Source organism: Thalia democratica, chromosome 1, assembly GCF_965202585.1.
Source record: "Thalia democratica chromosome 1, ktThaDemo2.hap1.1, whole genome shotgun sequence".
Classification (NCBI taxonomy): Eukaryota; Metazoa; Chordata; class Thaliacea; order Salpida; family Salpidae; genus Thalia; species Thalia democratica.
The window spans coordinates 49,562,819-49,585,667 of record NC_139165.1 but is presented as its reverse complement, the minus strand read 5'-3'; the positions used below and the strand labels follow the sequence as shown (position 1 = coordinate 49,585,667).

The following is a 22,849-nucleotide window of genomic DNA, read 5'->3' as shown; positions in this document are numbered from 1 at the left end:
ATATATTATAGTATAAAAACAGTTTTTAAATTTACATTTAACTTTAAATAGTCTAATTAACACAACATGTGTAAAAATCTGAAGTAATAAATAAACAAAGAACCCAAATCATACATTATTTCAAAATCAATTAGTTAGTGCCTTAAAAAAAACCTTGAATTATTTAACCTGAAAAAAACATAATTAACCTAGGTTTACTTAAATTGTGTAAAGATGTGTTTTTGAAAATATATTGTGCACACTCTTACATGGTTGCCACTTTACCTGGAAAAACCTGGAATTTGACAATTTAGGTTAAAAAAACCTGGAATTTTGAAGAAAAATCACTTAAAAACCTGAAATTTTAAACAATTTTTACATGTTAAGAAGAAAAGTTTTGATTTGACACAAAATCTACCATAAAGATAAAATAATTTGTCATCATCAAAAATTTTTTTATTAAACAACACATTTGAAGTAGCTTTACATTATCTTTTCAATATTTTTATACTACTTAACACAGTTTTTAACCTTATTTAAACTAAAAATAGACCCAAAAATAAATACTTAAAAAACCTGGAAGAAATTTTGAAAACCTTGAGAAAATTTGCCAAAAGTCAGTGGCAACCCTGTTTTTATGTTCACATAGGAATTAATTTTTTTTTAATTATAAAGTAGGTTGCAAAATATTCCAAGTCTATTTATGTGTATATTTACAGGGTTGCCACACACTCATTGTGTTTTTAATTTCTAGAAAATCTCAGGATTGCTAAGGATATATTGTTTTTTTTTTATTCAAATTCAGGATGACTCAGGACTGTTTTGATTTTTATAAAAATCTCAAAACAATTTGTTTTTGTCTAGAATGAGATTTAGTTGATCTAGTTTAATTTTTTTATTTTATATAACTAATTTTGTTCATGTACATAATTTTTATTGATTTTAAAGTGTTTTCTTTTTTTTAAATGCATTAGCCTTGGAGCTAGTTCTTCATTAACTTAAAGATAACATTGTAGTTTTCTTTGAAATAGTGTTGCCAAAAAACATGAAATTTGGTTATTCAGGAAAAAAACCTGGATTTTAAACCATTTCACATGTAAAGTAACAAAATTTCAATTAGATCTGATAAATTTATCATAAAGATAAAAAAAAGTTGTATAATTTTTTTATTGAAAAACACATTTAAAATAGCTTTACAGTATTGTTACCACGTTGCTATACTATATAAGACAGTTTTTTAACTTAAGATTAATTTTATGCTTAAATGGACCAAAAAACTTAGTTTTCAAAATCTTGGAAGAAACTAACAAAAAACCTTTGGCAACCCTGTTTAAATCTGAAATAAACATGTATTATGATTTGAGTTTTTATTAAACTGTTAACCTAAAATTGAGGTTAACAATAATATTAATAAATATGCATTCAAGTGACCACTTTATGTAGTAAAATTTAAGTTGTCATTTAAAATGTCAAAAAATTCAAATTATTTTTGTTATATATAAAGTTAACTAATATTACATGGTTACATTAAATTATTCACAATTATTTTAAAATCTCAATTGATTTAAAATTTTAACTTTTAATCTGCAAAAACAGTATTTATCATAAGTTTAGTGAACATATAGAGCAGATGCTTCACATACAACCTTCCTTTTAACTATTAAGGAGAAAAATGAACACAAGGTATAAGTTATTAGTTTGCTCCAGAGGCAAAATTTTTTTTCAAAAATTTTGAAAAAAAGCTCAGGATGACTCAAAGCAGTTTTTAGTCACTTATGACAGTTTTTTTTGACTCAAAGAGTGGCAACCCTGAGATTTTATAAGTTTTTTTTGTGCACAACGCACACTTGCTTAACAGTTTTGTTAATTGTGCAAATGCATAATTGAGGATTTTTAGAAAACTAAGTTTACTATTTTTCCTCAAAGACAACCCTGTAAACTGTTTTATGGTAACTCTTATTAAATGAACTAATGTCAAGCTTGCCCTCAAAGGAAAACTGTTTATTTTACTTCTAAATTCTTGTCAGATTCTACCTTTTAATCCAGTTACTTCCAAACTAAGGAAAAATTTCAAGTTCAAAACTAATTTAAAAAGACTGATATTTTGTTTTACTAAATTTTTATACTTATACAAAAGGAGTATTAATTTTAGAAATATTATGTAAAATCACTTCAAAAGATTTTGAAATAACAAAATAGGTTGCTTGAGTTTGTAAGATGATTGGTTCATACAAATGCAGTTTTATACTGATACTCTTGAGTAAGTTTGTGATTTATAAAAGTTACCGTAAATTTATAATTTTAATACAATATTTATATTCCTTTATACTATACACCAAAAATCCAATGATCACTCAAATATATCAGTAAAAACTGCATGAGTATGAGGCAAATGTCTCAAGCTTTCCTGAAAACATATATTTCCACACCTATTTCAAATATTACTTAGATATTTCAATTTCCTTAACCTTTATGAAAGCACAAAGTACACAAAAAAAGAAATGTCAAACACGGAGATTGAATTTTTAAGTGTTTAGATAATTAAGAACAGGTCCACAAAATATGTTTAGTAATCAGTTTTTTCCAAAAAATGCTATCAAAAATATGTTGACACCCGCAAAGTTTAGCCTATATTGTAAGCTTTTTAAATTTTATAAAAAAACATAGTTACATAAATGTTTCAGTTAGTTCTTAAATGTTTCAAAAGTTATATTTTGTAAGCAAATTTAAAATTTTTGTTAGATAAAAAAATAATTTAAATTAATAAAAAAAGCTAGATTCATATACTAGAACTTTTTTAGTATCAGTTTTTATATTTTATGTATAAAAACTTGTAAATACTGATTGCTCTTTTTACTTTATATTAAAAGTTTTATTAAAAGTTTTTATAATTATGAAATAAGAAATAAAAATGTTTTAAAGAGTATGTCTAAATTTTTTACATCCTAATTTATAACTCATTTAATTAAAACAATTACAACATTGTTTCTTTTTTTAACTGTATGATATATAAATTGACAAATATTGCACAGATATTTTGCAATGAATGTTTTTAATCTTTCACAAGATGACTTTAAAGATTTTTCCTCCCCTTCTAAGAAATTGAAAAGAAAAAAAAGAAAACTTAAACATAAAGTATCAGATAAAACTAAAGTTTTATCTGAAAATCATTCAACTGATCAAAAATCAACTAAACCTTTAAAATCTAAATGCCTCAATTCTAAAAAAACTGACACAAATTATCCTTGTTCAACCTGTGGTAAAAGTTTTGGTGTTATAGAATTGTTTGATCATGCGCCTAAATGTTTGAAACTAAATACTACAGTTGCAGCTGATCCACATTTTTCTTATCAATCTAAAGTGTGTCCTGTATGCAATAAAACTTTTAAGGACTTGAGTGAAAGTCAGCTTAATTGGCATATAAACAAATGCATTGATAAGCAAAATACTAAAGAAGTGTTGCCATCATTTACTTCTGAAATAGTTGAGAAGAAAAAAGTTCAATCCACTGTTTTAAATAGTAAATACTTCAAAATTCCAAAGTCTAAATTTGCTCAAGACATTCTAACAGCTAAAGCTTTGAGTGCGTCAGAAAATCAACTTAAAAAGGACAAACTTAAAAGAAATAAGTTGTCTAAAAAAGATAGAATACCATCTATGATTCAATACAGTCCGGAGTCTTTGAATATTTCTAAAGAAGTTGTTATTCAAGAAATAATTTTAAGTAAAGCCTTTAAACAACGTTCTGTAAAAGATAATACATTTTTACCTCCATATAAAAAAATTTTGCGAAACAAAAGTTTTCTTACTTTAAGTTTAAGTTGTCAAGTAAAAGATATACAAAATATAAATTTAATTTGTAAAGCTGAATTAGAAGAACTTTATAAAGTTATATAACAAATATTTATAAAATTTTCATTAATACTTGTAAATTTTTAAATTTTGTTAATTGTTGTTGTGCTTTTATTAAATCTTGTGTATGAAACATTTATATAGTTTTTAAATAAAAAATAATGAAAGCATCAACCTTAGCTCTTGCTTCAATTTGCGGTACTGCATTTGTAGGCTACTGTATTTACTTTGACAAGAAGAGAAGATCTCACCCTGATTTTCTGAAAAACTTAGCTGAAAGTAAGTTTTAAAAATGTTATTAAGTAAGCTTTTTTAACTAAAAGTTTTTAACTAAACAGAAAATTTTCAAAGTTTTAATTATTTAAGTACAAATTGAAAATATATAGTTTTTGTTATTGCTGTATAAGAAACAAAAAATCATAATTAAAATTGTTTAAAGTTTATTTAAAGATGTAGTTACTGTTAAAGTTATTGGGTACAACTCTATTTTTATATGCAGTAAGTACAGAATGTTGCTACTCAAAGTTATTCAATGGTGTAGTAACATGAATGTGTTTTTTTGTATCTAGAAAAAGCATCAAGTTAAAGTAAATATATAATAAAAGCCTACAGTTTCTAAGTAAAAAGTATGATTGTTGCTCTACTTTATCTTTAAAGTAAAGAGCACTTTAAACCAAATTTAAATGAAATAGTATATTTTAGAATTGTGTTCATATATTTTTATTTTTGTTTTTGTTTCTTCTGCGAGTATTGACTTTTGTTTAAAATGTTTTTCTATAAACATAGTTTTATTTTTAGTAATATTCAAATGTTATAAATTGAATTTAAATAGTTTTTATAATTTTAATATTTAGCAAAAAAATTTTTGATAAACTGATCAAGTTTTCTAAAAATCAATGTAAGTTATTTAAAACATTGATATTTTGACTTTAGTTTAAGAAGTATAGACCGCAGTAGCTTGTAATTTTTATCGTTTAAATTATGTTTAATGAGTACACAATTTAATTTTTTGTTCAGTGATTACATTGATTTGTTAAAAAAGTTTTTTTTATTATAATTTTCTAGACCAGTTTCTGAGGTTATATTTTGAAAGTCTAGCTTATAATTTAGATTCATAATTGTAAAAAAAATGAAAAAATAAAAATAAAAAGTTGCATTTTTGTAAATATTTTATAAGTTCAAAGTTATTAAAATAGTTTTTTAATAAATTATGTGTTGGTCTTCGAACTTAAGTTAACGTATGTCAGTAAATATAAAAATTTTAAGAGCTGACATAGTAATAATGATAAAAAGGAAGCTTTGTCATACGAGGTAGTTAAAAATTATATATTGAATCTACGATTTTTGGTGTTTTTTACTACAAAATGTACTTAAAATTGTATAGAACTATCAAATGAAAGATTTTGAATATGAAATGTTTAATTTATTTTAAATTAATTTTACTATCATTTAATTGTTTCTTAGTTTACTTTGTAAACACTGATTTACATGATAATTTTATTATGTTTTTAACATAGTATGCTATAATATTTTATGCATAATAGAAAAAAAAATCATCTGTCCAAAGTCTTTAAGATGAGTGGTTTTAATTCTTTGTTTTTAATTATTTAAAATATTCACTTCATTGATATTTTTTTAATAATCAGTCAATGTCCTCCTTTGAGTTAAAGTTGTGTGTTTATCTATTTTAACTTATAATACTTCAAAACTAAACTTTGTTCAATAAAAAAATAATTTATATAAAATAATTGAGAAGGTTGTTACTAAAACAACCAATTAATAAAACAACTATCCAGTTTGTAATTTTTAATAGCTATTAATGTAAAAAAGAAACAAAATAAAAATTTAATAACAAATATACTAATTTAAATGTAGAAAATGGTCAAAAAAAAGCTAGATACTAGTTATTATGCTGTTAAGTTGAACATTTTGTAGATACTAGCATAAAGTATATTATATGTTTTGATATAAACTATTATATTGAAATTTAGAAAGGAGGAAAGAAAAAACTGTGAAAGAAAATGCTGGAAAAGTTATTGTAAGTTTCACTAAAAATATTAACTTGGAATTATTAGAATGATTTATGTAGACAAAATATAATATACTTTTAATTATGCTGAATTCAAAAAAAAAATTTAAAACAACCTAAACTATTTTACATATTCTTAATTAAAAATAGTTAACTTAAAATATTTAGATAACTATCTAGTGTAAATTTAAGCTATCTTTATTATGTTTCAACTTTATTATATGAATTATATTTGAGGCAAAAAAAAATATTTACCATTTCCCCATATATAAAAGCTCAATTTATGTGTAATAAAATCAGTTTTATAAAATATAAATGATTTTACTAATTTTTGAGACATGGTTATTCTAATAAAATGTCTTAAAATAAATGAAAAAAAAATTTTATATTTAAATTTCTTAAAATTTGAAAACTTACTTAAAGTTATTTATTTTTATTTCTCAAACTTAAAATCAAGTTTTCAGGAACTATAAAAGATTGTATTGTTGCATTAAGAAACTAATAAATAACTGTGTTTATTAGTGTATTTTTTTAAATTCTTACGACATGATTGTTTATTAATAAGTTAAGTTATTCGAAAAGAATTGCTTAAAAACTTTTAAATATAATAGACTGTTTTTTCTTTTAATGTTTATATAATTTTTAGCCAGTATTTAGCCAGTATTTATGTAAAAACTGATCAAACGAGCGCAGACTACAATCTCACAACAAGCTGACAATGTCTGAGACGTTGGGCTGTGAATGATTTAGCTGTGTCATTTTTTCAACTTTACCCACAAACGATCGCTTCAGTACTTCGTACTTAAGCCCGCTTGTTTAAGATCACAATAGCGGTTTCTCGCGACTATTCCTGCCTGATGAGTCCTAATAAGGACGAAACCGGTCGTAGGATTGTCTCGGATGCTGTTGTTGTTGATCTTGCGGTAAAGTTCATTGTTTATTAATGTTTATATAAGAAAGAGACTATTAAATCCTTCAACTTGGTGTCCTTATTTCTCAAAAACTTGATTAAACTTTAAAAACTCGGTTAGAAGTAATTGCTACCTAAGTTTTAAACTTTTTGATGATCAACTTGTTAGAAGTAGTTGCAGTAGAAGTTAGCAAAGTTTAAATTTTTGATAAGGTTTTTTTTTTATTTTTAGGTGTAAAACCTATAGAAACTACTGACTTTATAGTGCTTTATATATGCTGCAATTTGAACTAAAAATTTACTTAAAAGCTAAGATTAAAGTTTTTAAATTATAGATTGAATTGTACTTTTTAAGTTTCATTCCCTTTATTTAAACTAGTAGAATTCACTGTAGTTTTAAGGTATTCAGGCTGTTTTAAAACTTTTAAAAAACATCAGGTCAACATAAACTACCTTTAATTTGTTTGAAGTTTTGTTTTAAACCTTACACTAGTTTGATTTTTTTTGAATATAAAGCTCTTTTTTAATTCAAATTATTTTCATATAATATATTCTTTAAACTTCTGTTGAGTTTTTAGAACAGTTAAGAGCTTAGTGCGGTCCACCTTGTTTTTTACAAGTTGATTATATTTTGTAGAGTTTTATCCTAGCTATCATAAATTTTAACTGCTTAAGAAAGCTTGAGATAAAAGCGGTCAAATTAATCGAGTTCAATAAGCTCTTTATGGAAGGCATCAACCAAAAATGCAAAAAAAAAAGACAATTTAACTAAAACTTTATTTTCTTCATTTTTTAATTAATCTTATTCAAGTTTTCACAGTTTCTCCATTATTAGTTTTAAAAAAATTTCAATGTGTTTTTAGTTCAAAAAAACTACCCATTTTTTAATCTCAAATTTTTATTTTTTAATCTATTTAAAAATTTTAATATTGAAAGTCTTTTAAACTGTACAAGAAATTTTTCCTAAAAATGTGAGGTTCCTAGTTCATAAAACTAAGGTGAAGATATATTTTTAATAATTTTTTTAATTTCCAAAAAAATTGACAATAGAAAAGATTTGCTCTAATGCTTGAATCAAAACTTTAAGAATTTTATTTTACCTCAAAAATTTAATTATGTCTTTATATTGTAACAAAACTAGCTTGTAGTTTATACTTGAAGCTTTTATGTTAGAGCAAATAATAAATTTAAAAAAAATGTCATATCTCTTTTGACCTTTAACTTTGTTTTAATTAAGTATATAATACTTTTTTCTACTTTGTTGTTTAAATCGTTTATTTTTTTAAGTTAACTATTAAATTCCGGATGTTTTTATTTTCATTCATTTAGAAGTTTTGATTCAGAGAGTTGCAACTTTGTACAGTTGAGAATCAAGTAATTAATTGGTGCTGTAATAGCGCTTTACACAGGATAGACACACACTCAAGATACTCAGAATGTCTTGAAAATCCCGATATGTTTCCAGACAAATTGGGATATTATGATTTTTTTTAACTGAGGCTGACTCCGGATTGTTTCGTTTTTATTTTTTATTAAGAAATCAAGATAGTTTTGAGATTTAAAAAAAAAACATTTTTTCTAGATTTTGGACAAGGTTTAGTTGATCTAGTTTTAATTTTTTGTAGTTATACATAATTATAAGTGTGGGCACTGAACTTGGAATTTTAAACAATTTTTACGTGTTTAGTAGTGAGGTTTCGATCTGACACAAAAAATCTATCATATAGATTAAAAAAATTAGTCATCATCAAAAACTTTTAATTAAAAAAATATTTAAAGTAGCTTTACAGTATTATTTCAATGTTGTTATACTGTTTAACACATTTTTTTCACTTTAAACTGAATTTTAAACTAAAAATAGACCTAAAAACTTCTACTTAAAAAAACCTGGAAGAAGTTTCTAAAAGACCAGTGACTACCCTGAATTACAGTTGTTTAAACATCAAATGAATATTTCTATTCATTATCTAAATGAAAAATGAACATAAAATATAAGTAGTTATGGCTAGAGGCGAACAATTTTTTAAAGATCTGTAAAGACTCAAGAAAACTATAAGTTGATTAAGGTCACTCAGGACAGTTTTTTGACTCAAAGAGTAACAACCATGTTTAAGTCTAAAAGCATGCAAAATCTAAATTACGTTATGGAGTCCTTTATTCTGGATCCTAACCTAAAAAGACATTTTTTGGCCGTATCCGGTAGATCACTATATAAGAAATAACCTGGTTCCAAAAGTTTTTTGATTTCATTTTAGTTTATGTTTGAAGTTTTGTATATTTTTCTCATTGTAGTTATCTTTAGTTTCCCGACTTGCGAGATACTCAAGCAGTGCAAAAGTTTTTCTTGGAACAAGTGCAGAAGGGTGAAGAGCTGATGGCAGCAGGCCAGATTGAAGAGGGAGTCGATCATTTGACAAACGCTGTCGCTGTGTGCGGTCAGCCGCAACAGCTTCTCCAAGTTTTGCAAGGTACTTTGCCTCCAGAAGTTTTCCAAATGCTCTTGGCTCAACTACCTACTATACAATCGGTTAGTTTTTTTATATAAGAACTGTTATATAGCATAAATTGTTTCATTAGATTTTAAATATTAAAATTAATTATTTAAGTTTGTTAGTATAAATTATTTCTAAAAATTATAATTGACTTAATAAAACATAAATACTAAGGATATTGATGAAGACTTATCATATTTAGGGTACAACAAGTTGATATCAAGTTAAACTAATGATTGAGAAAAAAAATAGTAGTTTATATATAGATTTTACTGATAATTTTTTAGTTAAATAAAATGTTCTAAGCGTATGGCAAAATTTTTTAACTCGTTCACATGAAGCTATTTAACTTAGTAACTGAATTCATAAGTAAATTACACGATTAAAAAAAGTTATGCCAACATCATTATTAAAATGGTATGTGCATGTATTTTTAAATTTTTACCTCTTAATACTCTTTTCACATAATTAAAAAAATTGATTAATTGCATTTTCACTGTAAACTATTTCAAAAATAAGTTATAAAGTCGAATTCAAGTCTTCTATACTCTAACTAGATATATAAGTTTTGTTTTTATACTAATAATGTTTTTTTTAATGCATCGGTTGAAGACAATTCGGGTATATTTTGTTTTAAATGATTCCAGATGGTCAATATCTGTTTATACATAGTGATAAAAAATATGAAATCAAACTAGCAGATTTAAAATAATATTTCTCAATTGTTAAGTAAAGGACTTGTTCATCATATTTTTAAGGTTTAAAAATCTTCTTATTTTATGATAAACTTTAATGTAGCTTAAATATAACTATTGATTAGTTATTATAAGTATTTGTTTCTCTTATTGTTACCATAATAGTAAATACAAACTGAAATTAATTTTCAGCGCATCGCCACGTCGCCGACCATCGCGGCATCGAGGGTGAGCGCGCCATCGGGAATCGTCACCGAGCTGCCACCGCCCGCCGAGCCGCTCAAAATCACCGAAGTGGCAGAAAGTTCCAAGAAGGAGGAGGAGAAGAAAGTGGAAGAAGCTCCGGCAGCACCGGTGGCTCAAGAACCTCAGGCGGTTCAGCAGGCAGAAGAACAAAACACCATACTGGACGTTGACGAGCTCGAATGAGAAGAGATTGCCACGAGAGATTGGATTCGTAAATTGATCGCAAGCTTACATCGTTGTTTTATTAGTTTAATTTTCTAGTGAATTTATGTTTTGCGACGATCCATTTGTGTTTGATTGCTTTTCAAATTTTTAAGCTTGAATACATTTACTTTTAGAAAAAAAAAATTGTTATTTATTGTAGTGTTTTTAATAAATCAGTTCAACTTGAAGTTTGCATCTATTTACATAATATTTAAACTTGTTATTAAAGTTAAGTTTAGTATTGTAGTAAAAAATATATTTGAAGTGTTAATGTTTTGCTCTCAGCTAAAATAGTTAGTTACAACTCAATACAGTTAATTCAGTTACTTTTCAATATAAAAATTGTATTTGTGTTATTTTAAAGATATAAATTTTAGTTGAAAACTTTATGTTTGAGTCAATCTTTATTAGTTACAAATATAGTTAGTCCATTTATCCTCAGAAATAAGTAAATTAAATATTTTGTTCAGTAATTTAAGAGCAGTGATTTAAAATACTATTCTCAGTTCTTTTTTATTAAATTTAAATAGGCTACAAGTGCTAAAGTTTTAATAAGAAAATGTTTTTGTAAAAAACCTTTTTTTTTTGAAAACTTGGCTGTATAATAATTTAGATAAGTATTTTTTAATTGATGGCAAACATTCAAGATTAAGTTCTGTTTGTTTTATTACTACTAAATTCACATCAAAGTATCGTTTTAATTTTATAATAATTAAAACCTAGTTTATTAACTTATAGATTATTTTAACATTATAAATTACACTTCATAGTTAAACGTTAGTCTTCTAGCTTTCATTATGCTTGAATATTTTAAAAACATCAGTACATACATAGTATTTAAAACTACTTATGTTAACTTTTAAATTCATGTTATACTTACGTTTATTAATTTTTTAGTAAAATATATGATTTCCTTTATCGTAGTTCTTTCATAAGAACTGATTCAAACTAGTGAACTTTTAACTTGTCAGAGATAAAGAACGGAAAAATCATTAATGCTACTAACAGAGTTATAGGTGGCATTAAATCTTTTATTTTACATTGAGCTAGTTTTGTAATACTTTTAAATACATACTAATTTAATTAATGTGCAAAACTGTTTTAATTTTGAATTTTCTATTGATATTTTTTCTTCACTTAATCTGATCTACAAGATTTTTTCTAAAATAAGTTTAAAACTTACTAAAATATGATATCGTAATATACATTACACTAAACAAAAAGTTATCAACTTATGAAGCTATAAAGAGACGAATTGTATTTAATTTTTGCAGATTATCAAAAGCGATACAACTTTTCACTCTTGTAGTAATGTATATCTATAGAAGTTGAACATTTTATTTTGATAATCTGCAAAAATAAAATATGGCTATTTAGAACCATGCAATGATTTTTTTTTCCATCATAATTTTACTGATTAAACTTTCAGAAACACTTTTACTAATTTCAAGTTACTTTTTGACTTGTAGCCTCTTTAAATTTTATTTATGGAATTGAATTGTCATATTACCATATTTTTTCACTCACTGAAGCTAGATGTTTAGTAATTTTTTACATAACAAGATAGTAATTTATTCAAAGGAACCTATAAGTTTTACTTAAAATATTTATTTATAATTTTAATTTAATAAAATACATTTTTTTTTAACTTTGAAACAAGATGTGAAGTTTTTACATTTTTTCAATTTAGTTATAATGGGCAACTTTTCAAGTCGGCGGACCAGACTAAATTTTTCTAAAAAATTAAAAAGAAGTCTTTATACAAAACTGCAATAAAATTGTTATACAATAAAGATACTTAGTCTTAAAATACGAATTAGAAGCAAATTTAAAAATACTTGTTATAAAAAAATACTAATTTAATTTTCACACGATATTTTCAAGATTAAAACCATTGTTTGCGCGGTGCTTACGTTGCACACCCCTACTTAGTCTATATTTTTTCCATTTTAAGCTGTCTCTTAGTTTGGTTTTAATAAACAAATGTTTCATTGTAATCTTGTTAGATTTATAGTGTTTCAAACGAGCGTAGCTGTATTATCGAAGCTGTAACGTGTTCAACGTTACACTGCAAACAGACCACACTGACGTCACTGATCATAAAAGCAAACTGTAAATAAATTATTTTATATAGACAATTGTGAGTTCCTTCTAATACAACTGAAGGTTTTGAAAGAATGAAACTCGTGTCTTATTCTACCAATAGCTTCTGGTCTAATGATCTAAGTCAGGAGTCGGTAACCTTATTATTACTCGAATGCCGCGCTTTATAGAAAAATCTTTCTAAGGCCGTTTTTTTATAATAGAGTTACATTAATCATTAAAATAAATAATAAAAAAAAGCATTGAACATCAGTTGTAAAACCAAGAGCCTAGTTGTAATTTTTACCAAACTTTATTGTTTTAATAATGTACTTATAGCTGAAAAGTACACCGCAGTTTTCCAACTGCTGGTGTAAATGATACGATCAGACTTTGAATCCATATAATAGTACAATTGAACACTTTTTATGTCTTTGAGTAAAAGTAAAAACAAACTAGTTTGTTTTATTTACCCTCCTTTAATGCTATATAAGTAGAAATAAAGTCCTGAATTATTTCATGCTTTGTAATCTCTAAATTTCGAAAAAGTATAAATAAATCTAAAGAAAAGCTGTTGACAAGTACAGAGTTTTTTTACGGCTAAAAAATTGATTCAGTGAAAAATCTGTTTTTTTTTAAGATCTTCATACGAAAAGCTTCGTTTTGTGTAAGATCCTTATAGTTATTTGTGAAGTTTTTTAACTCACATAAGTTTTTTGTCGCTATTTTTAGAACATGCTACTTCTACCAAAAAAACAAACAAGCATATATCTTAAAACTGAAAAAACTATATAAAATACATTAATAATTTACAATGTTTGATATTTACAGCGTTTAAGTAAAGTGTAAAAAAAGTTTTTTTTGTTCGATGCTTCTGGAGTTAAATGTTTTTGAAGGGCTTTATGCCTTAAAAGTTTATATAAGAAAATAAATTGATAGATAATTGCAGTAAATTGAAATTTAAAAAAAAATTCTTTTTAGTAGTATGTAAACAACTATTAAAAAATATTTTAAAAGTTTTTAATATACTTAAAAGCCCAGATTGTTATAAACTGAGCATAAAAATAGTTTTAACTAAACTAATTATAAAAAAGTGTCCTAAACCTAACAAAAAACATAATTAGTACTATTTTAACTATAAAGAGACAAGGTTTAAGGTCTTTTTTTTTTAATTTTAAATAAAAGACTAATACTAAGTTTCAAAAAAACTTAAACTTTAATACAAGATCTTAAAAGACTGAATTAAGAAAAAAAAAATTATTTTAGTCCTAGACAAGACGTTAAAAGGTACCCAAGTGGGTGTGCGGCTCAATAACCAAATATTTTTTCGTGCACCATCTCCTAGGATCAGATGTTCCGAGCATTTTTTGTCGTTCATTAAACAATTTACAGTATGCAATTATAAACTTAGAAATGTTAATTACTCAATAATCTCATATACTAAAAATGTTGGTTAATTTAATAACTTCATATTTTATTGATAAGATGTTTTTTACAGCTAAAACAAATACTTACTTAAAATTTACAAGTTATTACAAATTAAACTTAAAACTTGGTGCACTCGAAGCTCGCCGATGCATATAAAATGTTTAGTATTGAAGATTGTAGGTAAGTAGTTTTTAAAACTTGCAGCTTGTTTAAACTTTATTTTATATTAGGTTTTTTATATTACCTTTAATAGTTTTCTGAACTAATTACAGTATTATGGATACAATTAACAAAATGTAGCGTAATTTTTTTTTTTATCAAGGGAGAATAAACTAAATATATAAAAAATAAACTGCTTTATAGACATTTTAAATTCTAGTGTTAAGTTAAAGTTATAATTTATTGTTATTCTAGTTTTATAAACAATCTATAACTTACAGTCAATATATTTTGCATAAACCTTTAGAATCTTATAAAACTTCTTCTTAGTTATATTCTATATCTTTGACTATTTTATACATTAGAACATTTTTAATAATTATCTATGTCATATTTGTTGTAGTTAAAATTACAACGAGCTGGAGTATACTAATGCTAACACTCAACTACTTATAAATACGCAAACTTTGTTAGCAGCTGAAAAATATGAAATGTAACATAAATAAAAGCTATTCGCAAACTACCTTGTTTAATAATTTTATATGTTCAAAGTTGGAACATTTAAGTATATCGCAAAGTACATTTTTTTGTATACATTTTTAAAATGAGGTGAAAAACAGTTTTTATACTTTAAATGTCAATTTTTTTTTGAACTTTATTGTAGTTTTCTTATCTGAAAAATACAAGTTCATAGCTAGATAAACTGCTATTGTAGTCTAATTTAAACGGATATACTTAAATGTATACTAGTATCATGATATACTATAGCAAGTTGAATAAGTGTTTTTTTTTATTCAAACTTTTAATGTTAATAAAATTTTTGAATTAAAATCATAGAACTTCACTTCAAAAAGATAACTTATGATTTTTGTTTAAGTTCTAGATAGAAAACATGTTTTTATGAAATTTTTAAAGTATTTGCATTATCAAACAAATTAAAACACAAAATTTTAAAACGCTTTAAAAGAAGTATCAACAGTAACTTAATTTCAAATACGTTAAAACGATGATTAAAATAGCTGGTATTTTTCTTTTAATCTAGTGCAGAAAACGGATAGATTATCTAGAGACAACTACACTTATTGTACTTATTCTATACGGTTGAATTTTTTAATATAATCTATATTTTTAATAAAATTTTAAAACAAACATTTATTTATCTTGTTGCTTTTAAAAGTACTGTTTGTCAATTTGTATAAAGCAAACAAAGTTAAGTTTAGTGTTTGCTTAAAAGAGGTCTTTAAGCCTTATATTAAGTAAGTGTTTAAGATGTTTCTTACAAGTTTATAATTGAATAAGTAAAAAATTTAATAATGTTTAATGTATAACAGAACATGATATTTCAGAGTTAGTCAAGATAAGTAAAAAGTTTTTTTTAATAAAATTCATACTTATAAGTTTTTAACAATATTGTTTTTTTTAAGTTTATGTTTAAATGAATTCAGAATGAAATCGTTTGCCATTAAAGGATTGATTGCGGCTCCATTAACGCCTATGTACGATAATGGGTAAGTTAGACTGTTATTAGACGTTTTAGAATTGACTATTTGAACTGTTTTTTTTTAACATCAGAAAAAACTTGCTAACATGAACAATAAATAAGTCTACTTTTTTATTGAACATTTTAAAAGAATTTAGTTCAAAGCTTATAATTTTATACAAAAATAAATTAACTACTAAATTAAACACCTTTAAAACTTTGAAAAACTGTCGGTTATTTAGACTACTCAACTGTGGACAATATGAGTTGTAAATCTTACTTAAATATAATGTATATTTAACAAAGTGATGGTCGTAAAAGTACTAAATGACAGTTTTTTTACTCTCCATAAAATATAATTGATCAATGTTTTTTTATTTCTATACTTCTTTTCTTATTGCTTAAGATTTCGTAATTTTATAAAAAATATGTTTTATAAGGCAGTTAATTTAGTAAATTTTAAAGCTTGCTTGTATAACAAAATAAAACATTTTTTTTAATAACATTATCACTTTTACATTTATATCTAAAGTGTCGTACAATTTGTTTTAATTACCAAAAATAACTTAAAGCTACTTAAGTTTAACTATAAACTTAAACTCAAAGCTACTTTTTAATTAACAGCATTTAGATTGGTTTTTTAAAATTTATCAAATTTAGCAAATTAAAACTTATTAATCTGTGTATAAGCTTTTTAACGGTATTTATTTTTAAAAACTGTTTTTAGCATAAATGAAAATGGTTAACAATTTATAATGAATAGAGAGAGAAGTGCAATGTATATTGTAAAATTAAAACATACATTTATACGCTTTCTATTGCATCATAAACTTTTTTGTAATGTATAGTTTGTACTAATAATAAAAACTGTTAATAAGGATATCGTAATAAAAACTTAACTTTTTTATTAGAGAAAATGAAATACTGATTTTTTTTACTTGCTAAAACTATAATGTAATCTATCATTCAAAATATTAAATTGTTAAAACTTGGTATAAAATACTACAAATTGTAATATAATTTTAATTCCAAAGCTTTTTAAATGTTGTTGTTACTTTTAGTTTATAATACACTATTTTTAGTTTATAAAATATTTAACATAGTTCTAAAAAACAAAGTAAACACTTTTTTGTTATCGCTTAAATTTAATTTTTACAGGGATATTAATTATGAAGCAATCGAAAAATACGTCGATATTTTAGTCGAGCAAGATGTTTATAATGTTTATGGTTAGCAGTTCCTAAAACTTTTATGTCGTAACAAAAAGTTTAAAGTAATTTTTTAACTAGAAAAACGAATTAAATAAGCATTTATTCATTATATGCATAAAGTTAAATCTTTAATTATTGCTGTTCACATGAAATTTGTAGTTCAAATTTTTTTTTGTTGTAAAGTAAATATTTAAAATAGTTTTCAATGACAATACAACTTTATTAATGACTAGTTGATAAAGTATTAGAAGTAACTTTGTTAAATGTAACTAATGTTTATACTAAAATATTAATTGTAAAAAAAAAAGCTTTACAATGATATATTTTGCAAATATTTGCAGTTAAAGATTGTTAATTTAGAATGTTTATACAATAAGCAATTATGTAAATTATTCACAGTCTAAAATTTTAGTTGAAAAAGTTCAAACAATGTGAACAAATGTTACCGCCTTAATTTATTTTAAATCAAAATAAGATAAGACTATTTCATAAGATTATGTATATCCCTCGATCGACCAACTAATGTATATAACACAAGTTAATAGAATACTGTTGATTTAGCTAGTTTGACTAACAATTATAAAAACACTGAATTTCTTGTAAAATACTAAACTATACAGAGTTAGTTGGTTCAAATCACTGTTTTACAATAAAAAGGTCCCCTTTGAGTAGCAGTGTACTTTTATTAAATATAAGTATCTAAAGATTACAGATACTTTTTTTATTTTTTTCAAGTTGCCAGTATTTGCAAATTAAATGACAAAAAAAGTTATGAAACTTTTTTTTATAAAGTTAATTTTTACTACTTTACTTAATCAGTTTGAAGCAACTAGTGTGAGTTTTTTATTGCAACAAACTCTGCATAAACTAAAGTTTTTTTAAGTCAATGGGACAAACGGTGAAGGACTAAGCCTAACTACAGATGAAAGAAAAAAGACCTTGGAAGTTTGGATCGAAAAAGGAAAAAACAAGTTTCAATTTTAAATAGTACTAACAAGTTTCGCACGTGTTTTGAAATAGTATTGTAAAAATATGTACAAATTTATATTGGAAACCAAACCATAACAATACTTATTAAAACAAGTTTAGAAGTCTAGTCTTAGTTTAAGTTAGTAGAGAAAATTCGGTTTAAAACGTTCAAGAACACGCAAAATATTAAAGGAGTTAAACAATTTGTTACAGAATAATTACATTATTTAAATAACTGTATATTATATTGGTTAAAAATCTAATGATCTATTCAATATATAGAACAGTTAAAGCTAAAAAAATAATATGCTATTTTGAGTATGAATAATATTCAAATGAGAAATAAATGGTAAAGATTCTAAAGTATGAAATGCAAACTAAAGTACTAAAAATTGCTCATGTATAAATGTATATACCATACAACAACTAAAAGGGTTAAAAAAATAGACAAACTGGTTGTATGCAAGTTTGTAGAAAACTTGTAGTTATGTTTCTGCGCTCGATGATTTGAAAACAACTACAAACACTTTATATGCTATTTAGTTTTTATCTCTCAATAAAAACTTGAAACTATGACTTTTTACAATTATGTTTTTGAAACTTATTAAAATTTCGAAGACCAAAACTTTAAATTAAAAATATATAAAAATTAGAAATTGTTTTGTACTTTTTGAATACGATGATACGTTTTTATAAGTTAAACACTTTGCTCGATGATCACTAAGTATACGTATTGGGTGAACAAAAAGTACTTTGGCCATCTGAGATTTGATATTAAAAAGCAAAGATTTTCTTATGAGATCTAAAGGTTTGCACAGGAAAGCGAAATTTTCAAGAGTCTAGACTAAAGATATTTGACTTTCTGCATCGAATAATTTTGATATGTTGGATTCTTTAGTGTAGACAATGCTAAAAGAGAGTGTTGCTTATAAAGTTTGAATGTTTTGAAAGTTTTTTTCTCAATGAAGGTGTTTAAGTACCTCTGGAAACGCTACGTGTCTTGGTAGGTAATTTAAAAAATGTAATTAAATATAACTTTAATCAAAAAGAAAGAAAATTATATCGAAATAAAGTAATTTAAACTGTTCTTTATTTACCAACTTATAGTTATCATTCACAAAGAAACTACTTTTTAACTAAAACTTTGTGTTCACTCTTAATATTGCTAGTGTATTTTTAATAAAAGCAATCTCTAAAGCATATGTAAAGTTTGAAAAAAATTATACTCATAAAATACATAATAACCTGATTTTTACTACAAATGATAACATTTTGTGTTGAATTAATCTCATTGTTTCTATAGATAATTTGTTGCATTTAGTTTTTTTATTTACTAATAGTTATTTCAACACCTTATCATTTTTTAATCGCCTAATTGTATCAAAATATTTTCAGTTATTTTTTTTATGATACAACACGGACTATCTAAAATTTTAAATATAACCTAAGTTGAAAATTTTTGGTTAAAGGGTGTTCTGTTTTAACCAATGGAATATTTAAAATAAACAATATAAATAAATTATTACAAAATAATCTGTTTGTAAACTAAAAACTGAAACTAAACTGTGTTATAAATAAACAAATTTTTCATAGATTGAACAATGTAATTGCACAAGTTGGATCAACATCTTTGTGGGAAACCAAAGAACTGGTATGAAATTTATTTGAAAAACGGAAATAAGCTTATATGATTACAAAAAATAAATAATCTTAATGTTAAAAGTTATATAAAAGATGAACTAAAAAAAATTGTTATATCAAGAGTTTTTATAGTAAAGTTTTAAGAACATAGATTATGAAGTATGAAAAATTAATAATTTTTTGACAAATATTATTTATTCAATATTTTTTTTTGCATGATAAGTTTTGTTTCTTAAATTTAGCTGCATTGCAAATGTAAGAAATAAATGTTAATGATAAAAAAGTATATTTCAAATTAAGTGAGGCTATAGGGATTTAAATATGAAGTAGCATAGTTTTAACAAATACAACTGGCTTCCATTTTGATACGTACTTTTGAGCAAAAAAGTGTTGTGTACAAATATAGTCTTAATATAGTATATTCACCAGGTCTTCAGACCTTTTTTAAGGTTTAATAAATTTTTTTAAAGCGATTGAGTAAAAATAGTTTTCATTTTAAACTGTTTTTAACACTTTAAGTAAATGCATTCTTTTGAAACTTAAACTTAATAAAAAACTATGACTAAAACTGTTTTTCTTTATCAAGTTTGTATTGAACGAGTGTATTTTTATAAATGAGTTCTTTGCAGTAGTTTAACAAACTTTTAAGTTGATATTAAAAATAAACTAATTTTTTAATAGCATCAATACTTTCTATTGATTTAGTAAAAGTGATATTCTGTAGTAGGTATAAATATACACAATATTGTAATTAGTAGAAATTGATACTAATAACTAAAAACAAAACAGGAAAGCTAGAACTATCTTAGTAATTTGTTATAAAAAACAGTGATTTTCAGATGAAATATAGGACACGGGAACTTTGTTTAAAGCCGCAGTTGTTCTTAGTGCAACTTCTAAACGTTTTCAATTTTTTTTTTTAAACAGATATAGTACGTTTAGTTACTACATTTTTCTCATTAGCTGTTAAATTTCTTATATTCAAGGAGCTCTTTAACTAAACTTGTATTTTACAGGCCAGACATGCACAACTTTCAGGGGCAGACGGCATAGGTGTTATATCACCAATGTTTTTCAAACCATCAACAGTTGACCAGCTTGTTTTGTACTTGATTGAAGTAAGCAAAGTGTGCCCAGAACTGCCTATGTTATATTACCACTTTCCTGATGTCACTGGTCTAAAATGTAAGAAAACTTAGACATGTTTAAAGTAAAGCTTAAAAAATGGCTTTTCATAACTTACTTATATTTACATAGTTTTTGAAATTTATCTAAACTTAAATAACTTTATTAGGATTTTATTAAATTTACAAATTCGGAATTTGATTTTGAAGCGCTGCCACTGTGTGTAAAACTATTCGATTAAACTTGAGATAAATAAATAAAACTATAAAATAAACAAATACTATCAAAGTATACTTGTGAAAATAAGATGTCAGGCTAAAATTAGGCGACCTGTAACTAACTCATACATGACAAAGAGTATAAATTTATCTATTACAAATGTTTTACTAAACAAAAAGTTTACTGTATAAAAAACATGTCTATTAAAACTAATAATTAATCCAAATTGGTAGCCACTTGTAAAAGTTTTAATATTTGAACCAAAAACGGTATATTGTTTGAAATCTGCTTATATTCCGTCGTAAGTCCAACTATTATATCAAAAAATTGTTTAAAATAAACAAAGAAAGACACTCACCTACATTAATCTCTTAAAAATGACTTAATGAAACATACAAATTTGTAAAGCAGTTATAGCTTATTTTTTAAGTTATTAAGATTCAAGTTATTGTTTAAATTACTCAAATGATAGCTGTAGCTAATCTTTTAGAAAATATTTTATGTATTTAACTAGTTTTTGGTTGACATTTGTAGTTTATAACTCAAGTGCGTTGCTTTCTGTTAACTAGTTTACAGTACAAAGTTAGTATGAAAAGTTTATTAATAACTAACCTACTTTAACAAAAATGATAAAGTTAAAGTAAATCAGTTAAGGTTTTAAACAAACTCCATCATCGAAAAAATAGATAATAAATACGGAAGTTAGTTAAGTTGTTACATATTTTATTTATTCCTTGTGGTTTACTTTAACATTAAAACATAGTTTTAGTTTAGTTAGTTTTTCTAATATACGGAACATATAATAAAATTACTTAAAATGTTTTATAATCAGTGCCGCTTGTAAATATCGTAGAGGAATGTGTTGCAAAAGTACCAACATTTTGCGGAGTAAAATACACGGACTATGATCTTCTTGCGTTTGGAAGATGTCTTCTTAACAAGGAGTATGGAAGCAAGCTTACTATGGCTTATGGTAGGGATGAAGTTAGTTACCTCTCTTACATTGTTCATTTGTTACTCTACATTTGCATTGTGATAAAAAGCAAAAACTTATCAAATTTATTTTTTGTGTTGTAGCAATTAGTCGGAGCTTTGATGTTGGGTGCTGACGTCGGAGTTGGAGGAACTTACAACTATGCTGGAAAAATTTACAGTCGAATGATTGAAGCTGTGAAAGCAGGAAACATGAAAAAAGCCTCTGAGCTTCAGATACAATCACAGAAAATGATTGATGTTTTTCTTAAACATGGTTAATTTTTATTTTAAAAGCACTGTTTATTAGACTTATATTAATTTCAATAAAATTTTTTTTTTAAATTTTATATAAAGTTTATCGAATTTTTTGATAATTTAGATATAGTCCAATACTATTATATGTATAATATGTATAAACTTTTTAAAAGGATACTTTTAACAGGATTTGACATTGGTGTGAACAAATCTGTGATGGAGATGATCACAGGATTGAAATGCGGTCCTCCTCGTTTGCCGTTGCTGCCTGCATCAACCCAGCATGTTGAAGCTATACAAAATGACCTCAACAACATCGGATTTTTTGATTTTCGTAAATAAACTGAAGTTGTAGTAAATATATAAGTTAAAACAGTTTAGTTTTTTGTAATTAAAAGCAAAAATAAATTTGATTTAAAAAAAGTTTTGTTCTTTTTTGGCAAATGTACTAAAGTAAAACAATATCAGATTATTCCCAGAATAGAACACATCTTGTAAATATAAATATTATTTATTGAACGAAATAAAAAGCGCTCAAAAATTTGGTCCAAGGACCTGGTGTACGAAAAACCTTTCGGTTATTGAGTCATACACCAGAATACAGTTTAATGTCATGTCCAGGACATATATACAAAAATTTAATAGTAATTTTGAGGTTAATTTAAAATAAATTAAGTGCAATAAGAAGATATAAATTTAAGAACTTTTTTGAATAAATTAAAAGTTGCAAGTTTTTATATTTCCTTATCAAACTAAAAAAAATAAATATTCTTTTACTGTATGTGTTAAAATTATTTAAAACGTAAAATTGCAGTCATAATTGCAGCCCAAGATGTACCTTTTAAATAAAGAACAACTTTAAAAAAAATATTTTTGTATAAGAAAGTTACAGCCATGC

The 22,849-nt window shown here is 24.7% G+C and overlaps 2 protein-coding genes across 2 annotated transcripts; both read left to right on the top strand.

Annotated features, from left to right (window-relative positions):
• Positions 1–3,973: 3,973 nt before the first annotated feature.
• Positions 3,974–10,589, top strand: LOC145829960 (mitochondrial import receptor subunit TOM20 homolog). Its single transcript, XM_082937853.1, has 4 exons — positions 3,974–4,110; positions 5,823–5,869; positions 9,073–9,297; positions 10,150–10,589. Exons 1-4 carry the CDS (start codon positions 3,993–3,995, stop codon positions 10,384–10,386), a joined length of 627 nt encoding a protein of 208 aa, XP_082793979.1. The 5' UTR covers positions 3,974–3,992; the 3' UTR covers positions 10,387–10,589.
• A 4,933-nt stretch (positions 10,590–15,522) lies between these two features.
• Positions 15,523–22,293, top strand: LOC145837050 (N-acetylneuraminate lyase-like). Its single transcript, XM_082944818.1, has 8 exons — positions 15,523–15,584; positions 16,715–16,785; positions 17,651–17,738; positions 19,330–19,387; positions 20,394–20,562; positions 21,554–21,705; positions 21,799–21,970; positions 22,139–22,293. The coding sequence occupies exons 1-8, from the start codon at positions 15,523–15,525 to the stop codon at positions 22,291–22,293; spliced, it is 927 nt and encodes a 308-aa protein (XP_082800944.1).
• The last annotated feature ends 556 nt before the right edge of the window (positions 22,294–22,849 follow it).